This window comes from Eptatretus burgeri, chromosome 8 (assembly GCF_056783735.1).
Source record: "Eptatretus burgeri isolate ZD-2024b chromosome 8, Ebu_testis_v1, whole genome shotgun sequence".
Taxonomy (NCBI): Eukaryota; Metazoa; Chordata; class Myxini; order Myxiniformes; family Myxinidae; genus Eptatretus; species Eptatretus burgeri.
Window position 1 is genome coordinate 24,587,901 of NC_140968.1, and position 21,006 is coordinate 24,608,906.

The following is a 21,006-nucleotide window of genomic DNA, read 5'->3' on the forward strand; positions in this document are numbered from 1 at the left end:
TCACTGACACACACACTCACTCACTCGCACACTAACTCACTCGCACTCACACTCTCACTCACACTCAGTCAAACAAACTCACTCACTCACGCACACTCGCACTGACACACACACTCGCGCACTCACTCACACACACTCACTTTAACACTCACACTCACTCTCACACTCATTTACACACACACTCACTTTCACACTCACATGAACTCACTCACACACTCTCATTCGCTCACTCACAGACTCGCACTCACACACTCACTCACACTGGCACTCACTCTCACTCACTTACACACTCACACCCACTTACTTGCACTCACTCACTCACACTCTCTCACACACTCACTCACACTCATACACTCACATTCACTCTCACTTTCACACTGACATTCACTCACTCTGACAAACACTCATTCTCACTCTCTCACACACACTTGCACTCACACTCACATTCACTCACACTAACTCACACACACTCACACACACTAATTCACCATCACTCATCATACTTACACACTCACTCACACTCTCACACACACATGAACACACTCATACTCACTCACTCACACTCATTCGCACACACCAACTCACTCGCTCTCACACATGCACTCACTCACATTCATTCATTCTCACACTCACATTCACACTCATTCTCTCACACTCACTCATACACACTCGCACTCCCACTCACTCACTCTATCACAATCACATTCACTCACTCACTCGCACACATACTCATTCACTCACATTCACACACACTTCCACTCACACAAACTCACTCACTCTCACACTGCCTTACACACATTAACTCACTCGCTCACTCACATTCACTAACTCACTCACACTGGCACTCACTCTCACTCGCTTACACACTCACACTCATACACACTCACTTGCACTCTCACACTCACTCATTCGCACACACACTAACTCACTCTCACTTATGCACTCTCTCACACACATGAACTCTCACTCACATTCACACTCACTCATACACACTTGCACACACTCGCAATCACACTCGCATTCACTCTCACTCACATTCACATGCACTCACTCTCACTTACACATGCACTCACTCACTTGCACACACACTTACACTCACGCACCCTCACTCATTCGCACTAACTCACTCTTTCACACTCGCACTCACTCACATTCAATCACACTCCCACTCACATTCACTCTCGCACACACTGCCTTACACACTCACTCTCTCACACTCACTCTCACCCACACACTCATATTCACATGCTTTTACTCACTCACTCACTAACTCACACTCACTCGCACACACACACACACACAAACTCACTCACACACAAGCACACTCACTCACTCACGCGCACTCATACACACTTACCCTCACTCACTCACACCACATTCACTCAGACTCAAACACTAACTCACTCACACACTCTCACTCACATGAACTCACTCACTCGCACACAGTCTTACACACATAAACTCTCTCACACACACTCACTCGCACTCACACACTCATTCACCCTCACTTGCACACTCACTCGCACTCTCTCACTGTCGCACAGACTCAATCGCATTCACATGCACTCACACTCACTCACTCACATTCACACTTACACTCTCACTCATCCTGACTCCCACACACTCGCACACACATTAACTCACACTCAAACGAACTCACTCACTCTCGCACTCACTCACACTCACTCGCACTCATACACACTTACTCACACTCTCACTCACACATAACCTCACTCGCACACTCACATTCACTCACACTCTCAATCACTTACTCACTCTCACTCATTCACTCACTCGCAGTCACTCACACTCTCACTTCCACACTCACTCACTCACTCACACTCACACACATTCACTCACACACTCAGGCACTCGCACGCACTCTCATACACACTCACACACTCACTCTCACACTCTCTTAGTCACATTAACACTCACTCTCGCATTCACTCGCACTCACATTCACTCTCACTCTCATACACACTCTCACACTCACTCTCTCTCACTCGCACACTCACACGAACACTCACACATGAACTCGCTCTCACTCACACACACTTTCACACTCTCACGAACTCTCATTCACTCACACTAACACACACTCACATTCACACTCGCTCTCACATTCACTCGCACACTAACTCGCTCACATTCACACTCACTGACAATCACGCACTCGCACACACACTCACTTACTTACTCACACACACCCACACACTCACTCGCACTCACACTGACTCGCCACACACACACACACACACACACACTCGCTCTCATGCTTGCATTCACTCGCACTCACACTCACTCTCACATTAACTCACACTCACTCACTCGCACACTTGCACTCACTCGCACTCACACTCACTCAAATTCACACACTCGCTCACACTAACTCACTCACTCGTGCACACTCACCCACACTCGCACACACTCACTCACACACACTTACACACTCTCACTCACACACTCATTCACTCTCACTTTCACACTCTTTCACTCGCTCACTTTCACACTCTTTCGCTCACACACACACGCACTCACTCACTCTCACATTCACACACAGTCACTCTCACACTCACATGAACTCACTCACTCTCTCACACTCACACACTCGCATTCACATGCACTCACTCACACACTCGCACGAACGAACTCACTCGCACTCACACACACTCACTCACAATGGCTCTCACTCTCACTCACTTACACTCATATCCACTCACACTCACTCACTCTCACTCATACACACTCACTCGCACTCACACATACTCACATTCACTCTCACTTTGACACTGACATTCACTCACTCTCTCACAAACACTCATTCTCACTCTCTCACACACACTTGCACTCGCACTCACACTAATTCACCCTCACTCACTCATACTTACACACTCACACTCACTCATTCGCACACACCAACTCACTCGCTCTCACACTTGCACTCACTCACATTCACACTCATTCTCACACTCACTCATACACACTCATACACACTCGCACACACTCGCGCTCACACTCACTCACACTCCCACTCACACTCCCACCCACACACCCACACACACACACACACACACACACCCACACACTAACTCTCTCACACTCACTCACTCTCACTTACACACTCACACTCACTGTCACGCACTTGCACTCTCTCACACTCACTCACACACTCACACTGACTCGCAATCACTCACTCTCACGAACTCGCTCTCACCAACTCACTCACACACTTCACTGACACACACACTCACTCTCACTTACAAACTCACATTCACTCACTCTGTCACACACTCATTCTCACACTCACTTGCACTCACAGACTAACTCACTCACACACACACTTACTCACTCACATTCACACACTCGCTCACACTCACTTACACTCTCACACTAACTCACTCACACACTCGCATTCACTCACACTCACACACACACTCATTTACACACTCGCATTCACTCACTTTCACATTCGCACTTGCACTCACAAACACTCACTCTCACACACTCACATGCACTCACTCACACATTCGCACGAACTCACTCGCTCGCACTCACATTCACACTCTCATTCATTCTCACACTCACTCACTTACACACCCACACTCATACCCACTCACTTGCACTCACTCTCACACACTCACTCACACTCACTCACTCTCACACACTTGCACTCACTCGCAATCACACTCGCACTCACTCTCACACACTAAGTCACTCACAATCTCACACATTGACTCACTTGCATTCACTCACACTGACTCTCACTTACACACTCACATTCACACGCACTCACTCATTACACACTCGTACACTCACACTCACTCACTGTCACACTTGCACTCTCTCACACACTCACTCACATTCACACACTCGCACTCACTCACATTCACACTCACCCACTCACACACTCACACAATCTCACACACTCACACTGACCCGCACTCACACTCACACTCACTCACTCTCTCACACACATGGACTCTCACTCACATTCACACTCGCTCACACTCACTCATACACACTCGCACTCACTCACATTCACACGCACTCACTCTCACTTACACACTCACACCTACACACGCACTCACTCACTAGCACACACACTCACTCTCGCACACACTGTCTTACACACTCACTCATATTCACATGCTCTAACTCGCACTCACACACACACGCACACTCACTCACACTCATCCACACTTACCCTCACTCACTCACCCTCACATTCACTCACCTCACTCACTCAAACACTAACTCACTCACACACTCTCACACAGTCTTACACACACACACACACACACACACACACACACACACACACACACACACACACACACACACACACACACACACACACACACACACACACACACACACACACTCATACACACTTACCCTCACTCACTCACACTCACTGACCCTCACTCACTCAGTCTCAAACACTAACTCACTCACACACTCTCACTCTCGCACTCACACACTCACTCGCATTCACGCACTCTCACTCACTCACTCACACTCAAACACACACATACACTCTCACTCACCCTGACTCGCACAAACTCGCATACACATTAACTCACTCACACGAACTCACTCACTCTCGCACTCACGCACACTCACTCACACACTCACATGAACTCACTCACTCTCACAGTGTCTGAGACACACTCACTCACACACACTCTCTCTCACACTCATACACACTTACACTCACACTCTCACTCACCCTCACACACTCACACATTAACTCACTCGCACACACTCACATTCACTCACACTTCCTCATTTGCACTCACATTCACTCACTCTCTCACACTTTCACACTCGCTCACACTCACCCTCACTTGCACTCACTCTCACTCACTCACACTCTCACTTCCACACACACTCACTTTCACACTCTCACTTGCACTCACTTGCACTCACGTACTCACTCACACTTACACTCTCTCACTCAGTCGCACTCACTCACACTAACGCACTCACTCGGTCACACACACTCATACACTCTCGCACTCACTCACACACTCATTCTCTCTCGACCTCTCACTCACACACACTCACTCGCACTCCCACTGACTCGCCACACACACAAACACACACACTCACTCTCATGCTTGCTTTCACTCACACTCACACTCTCACTCACTAACACTCACTCACTTACACACTCGCATTCACTCAATCGCTCACACACTCACTAACTCACTCACTTGCACTCGCACTCACATTAACTCACTCTCACTCACACACTCACATGAACACACTTACACTCAGTCACACACACTCACTCGCATATTCACGTGCATTCACACACTAACTCGCTCACTTACACACTCACACTCACTCTTGCACACACACTCACATTCACTCTCACACACACTCACTCACACACTAACTCACACAATCACTCATTGACACTCACTCGCACTCACAGAACTCTCACATCCACACACACACTCTCACACTTACTCACTCACTCACACACGCACTCACACTCACTCACTGGCCAAACAATCAGTCTGTGCGGTTCCCTCCTAAAGCACGATGTGCTTTCCAGCTGTACCTCTATGCCCAAGTCCTCACTCGTAAACAGGTTTTACACAATAAACTTACTCTTCACCATCTTAAAGTTAACACTCACTGCCTCCTCAGTGCAAGTTTTACAAGATGACTTCTGCTGAGATTCTCCCTGTTCCAAGAGTAATCTAAGCTACATGGTCACATGGTCCATGCGCTTCTTACTACAATCTAGCTATGGTATTGCCTTGTAACAATATAAAAGGTGGTATTGTATGGAGGTGGGAGGGGAAGACGTGCACCATTCAACTTGATATTGATCAATTTAGAGGCAAAAAAGTACAAATGCATTAACTGTTAGATGTCGAGCATGTTTCGAGTTACAAACGCCATGAAAAAGTACACATTGAATCGATAGTAAATCATAACCAGACTAGCTATTTTGATATCTGGCAATGTGACATTTTCTTAAAGAATCAGCTGTGTGGACAGACATTTGAGACTATGAAAGGATTAGAGGTGTTGGTCATTTTAAAAACCCGTTCCCAAAAGGGACATCATCGTGAATCTCATTTTCAAGCTGTGGTGGAATGTGGAGGAGTTAGTGCAGTGGTGCAACAATTAAGATGACAGTGGATGAGAATTTACAGCTGCCAAATAACTTGGGGGACAGGACTAGCACCGACATCTTCCATGTCCCTCCACAATGCTCCTGCGATAAAGGTATTCTGACCAATTGCGTTGTTGGATCAGTCGGGAATGCCTGCAGCATAAGAGCTTAAGGAATAACGGAGCAGTCTTGTAGTTCACATAGAATCACCCAAATCGAATCACAGAAGAGTTACTGGAAGAATGTGTGTGCATTCTGGAAGAGTTGGAGAGGGTAGGATGGCTGAGAGAGAGCCTCATTTCGAGTGTGCACATGACGTGGCAAAATTAATATTCCATTGTGTGATTAAAAAGCACAACATATGCCCTTTCGCAAGTGTTGACTATTCATGAGACAAAAGAAGAAGAAATGAATAGATCAAGCCGTTTCCTAACACCGTGGGCAAAATAAGGCATTACGCTTGTATACAATGAAGGTTGACTTGAGTTTATTTTACTTAACGAGTCAAACTTTAGCAAACATAAAAATAACCAAAAGAGATTCATACATCACAAGTCATGCCGTGTTCTCAGGACACACTAACAGTTAAACTGAACAAGATGGTAAGAATATCATATCATACACAGTGGTATACAGGAAGTCATGTGTGCCTAACACTCACCATTGTTGGCGATCAGTTTTCTTTGTTTGCTTGAGTGCTCTTTATTAGTCTAGATTTTGCTCTTCCATGAGCCTTGTTTTGAGGAATATAAAAACAAGCCACTGTGGATAAAGTCTTTCCATTTGTCCAAATAAGAGCAGGCTGGATTGTGATTGGCATAAGTCTTCAAAATCAATTCAATGAGCAGTTTGTTTGTGTGCTCAAAGACCAATTAAATAACATGATATGAATGAAAACAAGAAATAAACATGACACCATTGGAATGATAATTTACGAGGAAAGTTTAAAGGTGGCAACTTTGCACTATTTCAAAAAAAATAAAAAAAATAAAAATCAAACTGGAAATTTCAGCTTCTTCTTCTTCACGCCAAGGATTAAATAAATTATTCCTTTACAAAGCTATTTGCACAAAAACAATGTTAGCTTCTCTCGAGTGTGTGCTGGGAGAAAAGAAGGGGATTTTGTTTGAAAATAAACCAGGGACAAATAAAAATTAAAAAAAAACAAAATAAATAACAACATTGGCACTTTGATTTGGAAATGAATTTTTCTTTCTCCCAATTCCCACCACTGCCAGGATCACAATGGTGCGAAAGCATTCGAGGTTTATTTACAGATATAAACAAATCATTTGACAATCATACAAATGTAAACACATCAAGGTGTTTACACAGCACATGGTGAAGTGGCTGCGGTTGTAAGAAGCCTCAATATGCCCGGCAGAACAATTAAGGCAGAATGCTAAGGCATCTTCCCTCTCTCTCTATATATACTTTATTTTTACACAAATAACCTTATTTAAAAAAAAACAAAACAAAAAAAAAAAACCCAAAATTAAAAGCACATCACCATTTATATTGTTCAAGTAAATTAAACAGTAAGTAGTAAAGTTTATCTGTAAGATAAAAGGCCACAAATGATTTGAGGTTCCATTTCAATAATTTGTTTTCTTTCATCTCAAACTCCAACCTCTCTGCCTTCCTTCAATGCACCAAACCAAAGCACAACCATGTGGCACGTCATTCCACAGCAACACGGCCAACGAGCCTTCTGTTTGCACGCAAGGTTCACATGAGCTTGCATGAGCTCTTTTCTTTGGGCATGCTGCCGTCCGCTCGGTCTATCTCCAAGATCATTCGTTTGAACACTTCTACCACCGTCTGCGGGGCACATGGAACGCATGGGGGCACAGGTGCTAGATGTGACGAAGTACGGACTTTATTTACACTCACGATATCAAATTAGTCATTGACTATAAAGTATAAGCGAGCTCTACCAAGTTGATGACAGTCAACACTGATCTATGGAAATGTGTATAGTGTCGCACGAGTCTCAACCATAAATTACAGAACAGTATTCCTGTCCCCACGTTTACCAGTGCAGTGAGGTGTTTTGAATTAAAAGCAGTTGGTTGGTATATTTTTGCTTCATGCACATAACACGAGTCATTTCTTTCCTATACAGAGCTGTCAGTTACCTATACATCACCCAAATGAAGGTATGCGTCAGAAGAACGTGTCGCATGCTTGGAACAAGATCGCCCGTAGGGCGGGTACTCTGCCAGTGAACCTAATACACAAGCACCAAAGCCATCAATATTTGTCGGTATAACAGGTAATTTCTTCAGGTGAATCCCATACCTGTGGGTGCATCGTTGTTACCTTTATAGGAGGCTATGTATAATAAGGGAATGGGGAGTATGTATAATATGGGGGTGGGGGACATGAGGGGGAAGTGTGGAAGAAAAAGAAGAAAAAAAGACAGAAAAGAAAAGGATGACCTTGGCGTTATCAAAGTGGCCAAGTAAGTGGCCCCAAGCCAAAGTGGTCTCATTGCCTACCCAGTTGTGGGAATATTCAAAACTGCACCGAAACGCATGTGCGCATACCTGAGGGATCATTTAAAGTCATTATCATGATGTGTAAACAGCAGACAGAAGGGATCAACAACGCACACAACAAACATCCCTCTGCTCTCAGTCATGAGCCAGCCACCAAACCACGAACAGAAAAGTTCAAACACAGGCTGCTTAAACTCTCTGCCTGAAGTTTCACATTCAATCGATTCATTCTTTTGTTGTTGCAATATCGTTTCCAACAAGACATTCGGGTATGACATCGTTCAGTAATCTTCAGTTACTTATCGAGCTCACAATCGCTCCTAATTCAGATGTTCACCAAGATTGAATTCACACACACACCACCTCTCTATCTGGTCTAAAAGCACTCTCGACGGCATCCGCCCTGCACTCCAAAGAGACTGCACCACAATGCCAGGGTTCTGTCTTTCAATACAAGCTGACATATACCCAGTTGTTTGTGTCCACGCCAAAACTGCAACAGCGTGTGAGGAGTGTCGTCATTCTTTTTCCTCTGGAAATGGTGTGTGCACTTCGCCTCATCCAGAGGCTTCACAGTGTCGGTGACGACCAATCCTTATCTCCACTTTCCATACTTATTCATTCCTATAAGCTTCACAGTTCACAATACACAGCAGAGCACATTTTATTCCAGTGAAATCTACTGGACTCGCACACGGTCCATTTCAACACTCACTTAGTTAGTACTGCATCCAGATCAATACAAATCAGTGCACATACAAATCAGATATAAATACAAACATACAAGAGTTCCAGGTTGGAACACCCAACTTATGTCCTCAACACAAAACTTAACATTTCCAATCACAGAGGATTCACAAATCCGTCCAAAGAGGTAACTCCATGATACAAAAACTATAGGATGTACGAATCCGTAATACCTCTCCACAATAACAATGCAACAGTTTCACAGCAAGAAAACTTTCAGTGAGTACAATGAACAAACAGAAATCCAAAGAGATAACTCGACAAACATTCATAACACTTATTCATTCTCCCCCTTGAAAACTTGAACTTTTTTAGTGAGCAGGGGCTTCAACCCTCCCTGAGCAGAGCAGAGACTTCAACTCTCCATTAGAGAGATCCTTGACCTCTATAAAAAAACACTCGAATGCTCAGGGTGAACCCTGTAATCTCAATCGGTCTCCAACTGCTTAATTTTCCTAGGCCTGTCACGAAAGGTTCTCCTTTTTATACCTCTCTTATCAATGGAGTACCGCATTACCGGTTTGGCTGAGATATGTAGCATCCAATCTGAAGTAAGAGCAAACATCTTAGTAAGTGGCCACTTGCTTGCTGTTATGCCAGACGATGCTGTTCCCAACCCTGCCGGGGTTTGTGGTCCCCTTTTGGGTGCCAAAATTGTGGTGGAAAAGAACTCAATTTCCACAAGCTGGATCAGCATACAAATGGAGAATCTTTAATTTTACATATACGGAGGAAGAACATTGAATGATTGACTGAAACATTCGAATGGACTTCACTGAAACAAAAGCCTGAAGAAATTCCTCTTATACACAATTTGACATTCCAAACGATGGGAGGGTGAGAATCATTAGGCAAAATAACTCAGAACTAAATACGTGTCCCCTTTGGGTGGGAGGGAGAGAATGACACAACATGGCAAAGGTTTGCAGTGTTATCAACCAGGTCACCCTGTTTCTATGCAGCGAGCAAGACCTTTTTTCATCGTAAGATATTCCTTCTTATCAATATGTCGGTCAAAAGACTCTTGGGAAAAGGGAAATATTACTGACAACCAATTTGACTATAGTACAAAAATTAAATTTTCAACTACCAGCAACAATTATAATTGAGAGTACATGAATATAATTATTTTTTCTTCCACAAAAGGTTGGACGTCTGTGATTCACCAAAGTGGTGAAATCCCATCCAAGTTTCCCACAATATTCACGAGCCCCTCTGTACAATATCCTCAATAAACACTCCCCCTCACCCTCTCTCCAGCCAAAGCTCCTCCCACCCCTTCACCCTCACCAACTCATCCCACTTTTCTGATCATCTCAAGTCATTTCCAAGTAAAGATTCACGTCGATGACCAACATTTGATATGTGAAATTGCGGTTGTTATAATCGTTTACATTATGAGGCTGTAAAGTGGTATTTGGCTTTTATACCTCCTGTGGAAAACAATGAAAAGATTTCCAATTATGTGATCATGAAGATCAGTGATGAAGGTGAACAGCTAATGACAATGTCAGCTTTTCTCAGATATTGGTGTGACATTGATACGAGTCGATAGGAACATTGTCTGAGGACAAGTTTCCATCCCGAAAAGGTGGACGCGCAGTCTTTAGCAATTTGCCAACGTCCAAGCAGCACCCCAATATCACAGCAACAACGATCTCATTGTTGTTATGGGCATGATGTCGACGATACGCATAGTATGGAAATGCTGAACAGAATTGTGAAACATTAAAAAAAACAAAAAAACCCCATTGATTTTCAGCTTGGTTATTAATCTTTTTATTTTCTATACAAGAGAAAGACTCATGTAAGAGCGAGGTGGTGGAGGTGAAAAGACAACGCATTGACAATGGGACAGCGGGTCCACACTTGGAGAAGCCAATTGAGGGAACAAATGAATGAGCAGGTAAAAGAGGCGACAGAGCAGGAGAGGAAACACAGTCGCCTGTAAATAAGAGGATTTGGGGTTCGGAAGAGTCAATGGGGAGAAAAAAAGGATGATGGGGATGACATGAGGCTGTGGTGCACCACTTGCTTCATACCTTGGAAGGAAGGATTGGATTGAACAGCTTGGGAAAGGTGGTTTCAAGAATGGGAGGAAAAGAGTGGAGGAAGAACTTCTTGGCATACTGACAACAACCTACCACCTCTACACACACACTCTGCTTCCTCACAACTGAAAACTAAATTATTGTTCTCTCTTCTAATACGCATTTAACTCTCAGTCTTAACTGATTCCAACACACGAAAAGGTGGAAATATTTCAATTGGTGGGAACTTCAATTATTAATCATTATTATTAATTAACTTCAACAATTACGTATCAAAATGAATCGTTTATTGGGTTAATTGCTGGGCTTTAAAAAAAAAGGTCATGGTTAGAAAACAAAACAAAAACAACTGCTGCTGTCATAAACGAAGCATTTCAAGAATTACAAAGTATGATCATGAAAACTTTGGACTTGCCTGATGCTCCTTGGCAGTGGACTCCATAAAAGCCGCATTCCATGAACTGGCAAGGCATTTTCCTTTTTCATGGCTGATGACTCTGCCAGAAAAAATAAACATTTCCAGCTCGTTTCCTCCTCTTCATTGAATTCGCTACTCCTCCATATGCACCGTATAAGATGCTTCTCAAACGTGGCTTTCAAAATGGAAAACTTAAAACGCAAAACGAGAGGCTAATAAATAGTGGAAAACTTTCCATTCTGATGAAGATCCACACTTGATATAACACAAAGCAAGTTACACTTGTGGGTATTCAAATATACAAAAAGTTCACCCCAATCCCCCCCTCCCCCAACCAATCCCCCATCTCCACGTGCAACGAGATATCAGATTTACAGGGAGTTTGTATTTATTCAAATGGAGAAACTTTCTCTGTTAATGGCGTTTCTCATCAAAAGGTGTTCAGTTTCTCTCATTCTACGTTCATGTTCAAAATGTCGATCTAAAAATTACCCCCGTGCGGGAGTGACGGTCATCTCTGCGAGAAATAATACCACAAGTTCTCAATGTTCAGTTATGACCGAAGACTACTGCACAGTTCTACTGCGCAGTTTGGTTAAAGATGACTCGGCATTTTGGCACGCGTGCACGAAATTATATTTTGAAAATAAATGCCGACGTTTACATTTCGGGTTTTGAAACTTTTGCACTTTCGGCGGAAAAGGTATAAATATAATATACAAGGTCAGCTGCTATGCAATGACACCATTCACTAACTTTTACCATGCCCAGTAGAGAATATATAGCCTCCTGAAGGTAGGGCAGTTTTTGCAAACTTTGAAGTCACGTGACACGAAAGCGAAATTCGAAAATCCGGCCCGACCAAATTTAGATATTGTCACATTGATTCATATGCCACAATCAAATTCAAGATTGCTTGAGAAATGTAGGAGATAGTTTTTGAAAATCGTCATTTTCGCATTTTTTGCCAACTTTGAAGTCACGTGACGCGAAAATGAAAGCGAATATCGAAAATCCGGCCCGATCAAAATTTAGATATTGTCCCATAGATTCATTTGCTACAATCAAATTCAAGATCGCTTGAGAAATGGCAGAGGAGAGAATTTGAAAATCGTCATTTTCGCAACTTCAAAGGCCTCATGACCTTGACCTTGACCTTCGGTGACCTTGAAAGTCATACCATCGTGTACGTCTCATCAACCTCTATCAGGATCACTAATGACCAGATCTCCCGCTTCAACTTCATTGTGAACGGATGGACGGACGGATCGAAGGACATCGACACCCATATTATTCGGTCATGCTCGAAGAGATGACCTAAAAACAAACATTTGTATGTTCTCAACATTCATAATGCACACCTTGAGCATTCAGCAAATCTCGATTTAAATATGTAATGACATAAGATTATCCAGGAGAATAAAAACACTTTATTGAAACAAAATATATTTCTGCGTTTGTAGCACACGCACATTTCATTTGTGGGTTCGGTGAAACAAGATTTTTTTTTTGTTTTCAACACCATGGAGGATGAAATGTTGAACAAGTAAATGTAAGATGATGAATGTTATTGGCGACAAACTTTCTCCTTTTACGAGCTTTGGAACGTTCATTACCTTGGGAATTCCATGTGTGGTAAAACCTCGTTTAGCCAACCTGACAGGAGTACCTTATTTGGCTGGCTAACTGGATGTACTTCACCTGTTTAGAAAAGATGGAATACAGGAACTAACGTACTGTGAAAGGAAACTAGAGGCAGGACAGAAGGGATGTGAGAGAGCATGCGATGGAACAACAGACCAGCTACTGCTAAACAAGGCCACACTCGAAAACTGTAAAATGTGAAGAAGAAAATGGGTAAAATTGTGCGCTCTGGTTTGGGTTCTTCACGCATGCATGGTAAAGTCTGAGCTGCTCGGTTTCACCTCACCAAAGTTGTGTTTTGTGTGTATCATTCGTCAGTGTTGATGCTTGCTCCCGTGCAATATTTCATGTTAATCCGTTCGTTGGCTTTGTGCTATTTGTTTCGTATTGTATTGTCAAGGCATGAACAGCCTTTTTCAAGGCCTTCCTTAGATAGAAAGTGTGTCCTGCTTTTGTCCTGGGTGTATTCCCAGGTATCTTTCTTCTATTTCCTCAACAATATCCTATTGGTTCATGAAAAAATATTTTCACGAAAAAAATAAGTGACCACTATATTCGTTATTGTTGTCTGTCGGTCTATCTGTCTGTCCCGAGTATAGCTCCGTGGGTTTTGATCCGATCCTGATAAAATTTTGGTGGGAGGTTTACATCATGATCTAGTTGTATTTTCCTGAGAATGAGCATGGTGTGCCCATTATGGGCGGAGCCACGCCCCCCAAAAAACGTGTTTTTAGGGGGTAGCCGATTTCAATTTGCATCTTCTCCGAGGGGATTTGTCGAATCTGGCAGGGGTTTCGGTATTTGGTTAGCCCAATGGCACTTGCATAGCCCCACCGAGCTTGATTTTTCATTTTCGTCCCAAGGTCACGAACTTAGAAAATTGCGATTTTGACATAATATCCATCTTCTCCGAGGGGTTTGTCGAATCTGGCAGGGGTTTTGGTATTTGGTTAGACCAATGGCTACTGCATAGCCCCACAGAGCTCGATTTTTCATTTTCGTCCCAAGGTCAAGGAAACAAGGTCACGAACTTAGAAAATTTTGAATTTTGACATAAAAATCATACGACCGCCCAAACTTTGAGAGCGAGGATGACAATTTTTTTATGCATAATCTTGAGGTCATTCCCCACCTCAAGTCTTCAAACCATTTTTCTCTGTCTCGAACACCTTGCCCGTGGCGCCCCCTTCAAGTTTGTTTTTACGCTGATTTCATCAAAGTATGGATAATCCGAGGAGTGCGAAATTCCATAAAGCCTACATGATGTTATATTGTTCCTGGAATGTTCCAGAGGAAGTTTTGCACCAAAGGTCATAATCCTTGACCTTTGACCTTTAAAGTTTATAAAGGTCAAATTTTCAAAGTTGTGGGAATTAAACCGGGTTTTCGACCTTCTTCGACGAACCAACTCCATTAAGCTATAGCACGTATCCTGTTTCCTTATTTTAATGTCCACAACATTGTTTTGTGACCTTTAAAGGTTATGCAAAGGTCAAATTTTTAAAGTTGTTGAACGAAACCGGGTTTTCGACATTTTGCAGCGAATAACCTGTCACTCGTACCACATCATGTTGATCATTTTTATAACTTGGTCAAACATTATCACATTGTCTCATCCTTGACTTCGGAAACAATCTACATCATCAAATACCGCTCGTGAACCATCGTTGTCTTCAGACTTGTCCTATCCTGTATTCTATTTCCCCTCCTAGCTTCAAAAATTTAATAAAACGGAACAAAACAACAACAAAAACAACACTTTATATTTCACTCAATTCTCATTTCTATTGAATTTCCGTCAGCTTCTGGTTCTACACCCCCTCCCTCTCTTTTCTCAAAACTGAATCCATATTAAATATAAACACTTCTTTAAAAAACAGGCTCGCATGAGCTAAGATCCTCGTCCTCTTAACGATGACATCATAAAAACGAATATGACATAACATCATTGTGATGTATCAGGTTTGCGATAAATTATCTGTGCTAATGCCCGGCTTGATTCCCGCAAACAAAATTCAAACAGCTTGCCTAGTTTTGGAGATAATGGTATAAGCGATTTTCATTAGCGGCGATATGACGTCAACTTTTTTTCTAGGAAGAATTTCCAAAATCGGAGATGGTTACTGCCTGTACGTGGGCTTTCTGCATATACATGGCAAGTTTCACGAAGATCCGATGAAAACTCTGGGTTGTGAAACAAAAAATGTCAAAAAAATAGGAATGACATCATAGTGATGTATCATATGTGCGGTAATTCATCTCTGCTAATGCCCTGTTCGATTCCCGCAAACAGAATTCAAAAAGCTTGCCCATATTCGGAGATAATTTTTTAGGCGATTTCCATTAGCGGAGATATTTTGACGTCATAACTTTTTTTTGAAGGAGGAATTTTCAACATGGGAAATCGTTATTGTCTGCGCAGAGTATTTTTACATATATACGCCAAGTTTCAGGAAGTTTCGATGAAAACTGTAGGCTATGAAACAAAAAAGTCCACAAGAACAACAACGTGAGCAAGACTGAGAGATCCTCCACGAGAATCTAAAAACAAATTTTAACAATGCATTTCAACCCTTCTATCTCCTTCACAAGGTGTTCTTCTACACAACATTATGTCTCTTCTTATTCTTCTTCTGATGGAGTACTGCTCTCCCCTCTGGGCTGGTGCTCCTGCCTCCCACCTTTCTCAGCTTCACGCTGTGGAAACCAAGGCATTTCAGATCATTGGCATCTCCCGCAATGAGGCTGTCTTTGGGCCTCTCACACTCTCACCGCAGGCTGGTCGGTGGTCTGTCTTCTACCGTCTCATCTCCAGCCTCGCCCCCCCCCATGGTCTCTCTGCGATTTGTCCCCACCACATTTCCGCAGGGCGCTCAAGGTCCGCCAATAACCCCCTTCTGGTAAAACTACCGAAATCACGAATCACTGCTCACCTTCACTCCTTCATTCCTCTTTTTTTCCTGCCTTTGGAATAAACTCCCTCACTCTATTCAATCCCATTCTTCCCTCCAGGCCTTCAAAACAGCTGTTCACCACCACCTCTTATCATCCCCCATCCAAATCCTCGATCTTTTCTACCCCCGATAATCCACCCAAGCCCACCTCCTTCAAATTCCCTGTAATGTCCATCTTGCCCACTCCATCCCTCTACCTTCCACAGATCTCCGAATGTCTCTGTTCCCCACCGTTTTGTCCTTCCCACTCCCGCCCCTCTCGTCTCATGCCCCCCTTGCTGTGCGTTGTGTGTTAGCTCTCACACGAGCCTCGACAAGGTACACAAAAAAAAAAGAAACAAAAAAGGGGGTTTGCTCGGCACCGTGGAGCACAAAAAATCAGTTGGCCGGCATGACCGCTTTGACAAGGTTTGTCAGGATTCAGACCATGCAAATGAAACGAGTCCGATGACGATGACAACAATCTATATCGATACCCATATATTGTCTGACCCCGACATTCACATACCCATGTATTCGTGGTTCAAAAAATTTGACCTGCTTCTACATTTGCGGCCCTGTGCTCCACATATTCGTGGTTTTTCATGGGATTTTCCATTTTCCCTTATGAATCACGAAACGCCGAGAACATATCACCCTTTTTCCAATTGAAACAATGCCCCGACATTCACAACATTTTTCAAGAAAGCATCCGCCGTGAATATGTCAGGGTCTGACAGTGTGTGTGTGTGTGTGTGTGTGTGTGTGTGTGTGTGTGTGTGTGTGTGTGTGTGTGTGTGTGTGTGTGTGTGTGTGTGTGTATATACATATATATATATATATATATATATATATATATATATATATATATATATATATATATATATATATATATACACACACATATCACTTCATTTGCGTCGCCTCAACTCACACTTACGTCGTTTTAAAAGCCATACCTTTTATTCTCGAACGCTTTTAGAACTTTCAAAACTGATAAGATGCCAGAATACATTGCTAAAGTACTAAATCGGGATATCGCAAAATCACCGAAACAACGACTGCACCTGTACTTTGCTTTGCACATAAAGAAATGTACTGCATTGTAGATTTTACAATGCCTCTTAGCAAGATTACCTAATAAGTGAAATTAGATGCTATTTGTCAAATGCATGCTGGTGAACGTGCAGTTGTCGCTGCCGGGTTATTAAGTTTGTCTCCGTTGCGCACCTTCCAGAAAAATGCCAAACACTCATTGAAGAAGTAGGAAGAAGAGGTGCCACCAACCTCGACCGCTTCTGGATGAGGTTTATTATCTTGCCAAAACGAAGTTTTTGCAAGATATGTAAGTCAGCTTGTATGTTTTTTTTTTGTCTGTAATCACGTATAAAAAATTCTGCAGAGCACAGTTATCATTGGAAATTTTTGTAACTTCGCATATCAGAGGCGTATCGAGGTCCCTTTCAGCGCATAAAATTTTGAAGGTCAAGGTCAAAGGTCACTGTCGCAAATCAAGGGAGTCGACGAAACCCTTATTTTTTGAGTAATTTTGATCGGATAGTCTTCAAACTTCATGGGAATATAGTTCATGGTCTGGCGCTCAGCTGATTAATTTTTGGTGGCGATTGGCCTTGACCTTCATATGTTTTTTTTTTTTGTTTTTTTTTTTTGTCTGTAATCACGTATAAATCACTCTGCAGAGCACAGTTATCATTGGAAATTTTTGTAACTTCACATATCAGAGGCCTATAGGAGGACCTTTCAGCGCATAAAATTTTGAAGGTCAAGGTCAAAGGTCAAGGTCACTGTCGCAAATCAGGGGAGTCGATGAAACCCTTATCTTTTGAGTAATTTTGATTGGATCGTCTTCAAAGTTCATGGGAATATAGTTCATGGTCTGGCGCTCAGCTGATTAATTTTTGGTGGTGATTGGCCTTGACCTTCATGGTTAGCACCTAAGGTCAAACATATTTGACCCCAAGGTCAAATTTTCAAGTTTTAGGAACCATATCGTGTTGTACCTCAAATTGAACAGCTCGATGAGTGCTTTCTAGATATGTCAAGCTTGAGACATTATGACGTCATTTGGTGAGGTTATGAGGCAAACATATTTTTCATGGTTACTCTGTAGAACGATTCTCATTGGAATCTCTCGTAGGCAGATATTCCTCAAGGAGTCGCTCCTGGTAGATAGCAGCTCTGTTCACCTCAGTGTGACCTTAAAGAAGTCACACGTGGTCACCTTTTGGCAAGATACGGGTGACATTGGTTTATTTTTTATTTAACTACATCCGTTAATTGTTCCTTTTTTATTTGTATGTTTGTGTTCTTGAATACAACTTAATAAAAAAATTATTTTCATTATTCAAAACAAATGGTAATATCATCGGTAAAAAGCGAAATTTAATATATGAAGTGGTGATGTTAGGAACTTATTATTCAATTAATTCTTATGAGAAAAATTGCTTTGATATTCGTCACACTTTTTAGGAACACATCCCTGATGGAAGCCGGGGTCTGACAGCATATATATATATATATATATATATATATATATATATATATATATATATATATATATATATATATATATATATATATATATATATTGTTGTGGTTGAGGAAATTCGCAAACCACCATTCAGGTCCCATAGGTGAGATATCTCTGTAAGTATATGTGTAGTTAGCCCAAACCCGTTGTTTAGAGGGAATAAATGTCATTCATTCGGGCTGCGACCCTTCAAGATAGCCGTTTTTCTTTTACTATTTTTATTTTGGACCAACCGCCATTACTACCACCACAACCACCACCAACCGCATCTCGACAACCACAGCCACCTTCTCCAGAACCACCTTCACAACATCCACCTTCTCCACAACCGCTTTCACAACAACCACTTTAACCAAAACCGCCCAATCACACCACCATCACAACTGCCTCAACCACAACCGCCATCGCATTTCCATCTCAGCACATGGTTGCCAGAAGCCTGGCATTCATCGAGGGAGAATGGACGACGGCCTCACCCCCTCCTCCCAACGAATAACCCTGCGAGAGGAACAAAAAGCTCTGGAAAAGGCAAAAGAAAGGCCCCGATCCAGGAGAAAAAACGCCGTTCTTCTGGAAGTTTCCTGCGCTTGCTGGAAGAAGGGGCGGCGGCGAAGCGTGGCAGCAGCAGCGCAGCAGCCAAGGCGGAGCTCGAGATATAAGGAGGAGGCGCAGGCTCTAGTGTGTGCGTACGCTGAGGTTTTTTTTGTCTCTCTCTGGGCTCTGCATTGCGCGCGCTTGCGGGATCGCGCGCGCTCTGGCTCTCTGGCAGCGAGCTCCCTGGGACGGTCATGACGAGAGCGGCGGAACGAAATTGAAAGCGCCGGGCGCAGAGCGGATCGGGGGAGTTGGAGAGGTGTGGCAGCAGCAGCGCAGCAGCCAAGACGGGTAGGCTCTGCCCGGGCTCGCGCCCACAGACCACGTCTGCCCCCTTGTAGTTGAGGGTGGCCTCTTCCTTTTTCTTTTGCTTTGGAGTATATGTGTTGTCGGCGCCGTCTGTGAAGTAAAACTGTGTAAGTGTTGCCGTGTGCTCGCGTAGTCGGTGGTAGATCTGCATTGTGTCTCTTTTGTTGCATTTGCTTTTGGTGCGTAATTGTTGTTTCTTCTTTTGTTACATTTGCTTTTGGTGCATAATTGTGGTAATTGTATATGTGTGCTTTCCGTTTGCCGCGGAATAAATGTGCTTTATGTTGAACTGTTTCTCCTGCTTTCGTCAGTCTTTTCTCTAATTGAATCTCCATCTTACTTCACGGAAAGGGTTGGTCGTGGGCTAAATATGCGCGATAATTAATCGGAACCGTCGAGGTTGACGATAACACCGCTCGGTTATCCCGATAGTACGGAACGGGTCGCTTAAAGTGGCCCGTGTCCGAAGTCGACCTGCGGCGAGGTGCGATCGCCCGGTCTACCCTCCGTGTGGGTACTTAGGTAGGTCGAATTTGGCGAACAACCCTATCCCATGCGGGGGGCCGATTGGCACGATCGTGGTGAGGCCGAAAGGCCCACCCATGACTAGTTCCCGGCGTTAGTCCGAGAGGGTCACGACGGGATTGTCCGTCCGGTGGGCGACGTGCCGCGATTCGAGTTACGTGGCCGTTCGCACGCCGGCGGGCGCGAATCCGCAACAATATATATATATATATATATATATATATATATATATATATATATATATATATATATATATATATATATATATATATATATATATGTTGTTGTTCGTCTTCTCCCGTTCGGGGTCGCCACAGCGGATCATACGTTATGACCCGCATACCGATTTGGCATAGGTTTAACGCTGGATGCCCTTCATGACGCAACCCTGGTCGCCTCTTACGACACAGGGATAAGGATTGGGTTTCGCCATGATTCCGGGCTGCCCAACACCCTCTCATAGCACGCCCCAGCGCAGAGCTTCCGTCCTCAAGCGATCCTCCAATCCAAGCCTCCGAGTCGCCGGATTACAGGCGCACGCCACTACGCCTGGTGTATATATATATATATACATATACATATACATATACATATACA

At 43.3% G+C, this 21,006-nt stretch overlaps 1 protein-coding gene and 1 pseudogene across 4 annotated transcripts in view; one reads left to right on the forward strand and one right to left on the reverse strand.

The window, feature by feature from the left end:
* The first annotated feature begins 1,268 nt into the window (after positions 1-1,268).
* Positions 1,269-5,718, forward strand: LOC147021337 (uncharacterized; annotated as a pseudogene).
* Positions 5,719-6,606: 888 nt separating this feature from the next.
* Positions 6,607-21,006, reverse strand: part of LOC147021338 (GTP-binding protein Rheb-like) — a 79,705-nt gene continuing 65,305 nt past the window's right edge. For 2 of the 4 annotated variants that reach the window (XM_085891196.1, XM_085891194.1), the window contains 2 exons: positions 11,851-11,932; positions 6,607-7,957 (listed from right to left, as the gene is read on the reverse strand). In XM_085891196.1, the coding sequence (XP_085747322.1) occupies positions 7,865-7,957; positions 11,851-11,932 (175 nt within the window). In that variant the 3' untranslated portion in view covers positions 6,607-7,864. Of the gene's footprint in view, positions 8,367-11,850; positions 11,933-21,006 lie in introns of all 4 variants that reach the window. The other 2 variants (XM_085891195.1, XM_085891193.1) reach the window with 1 other exon arrangement.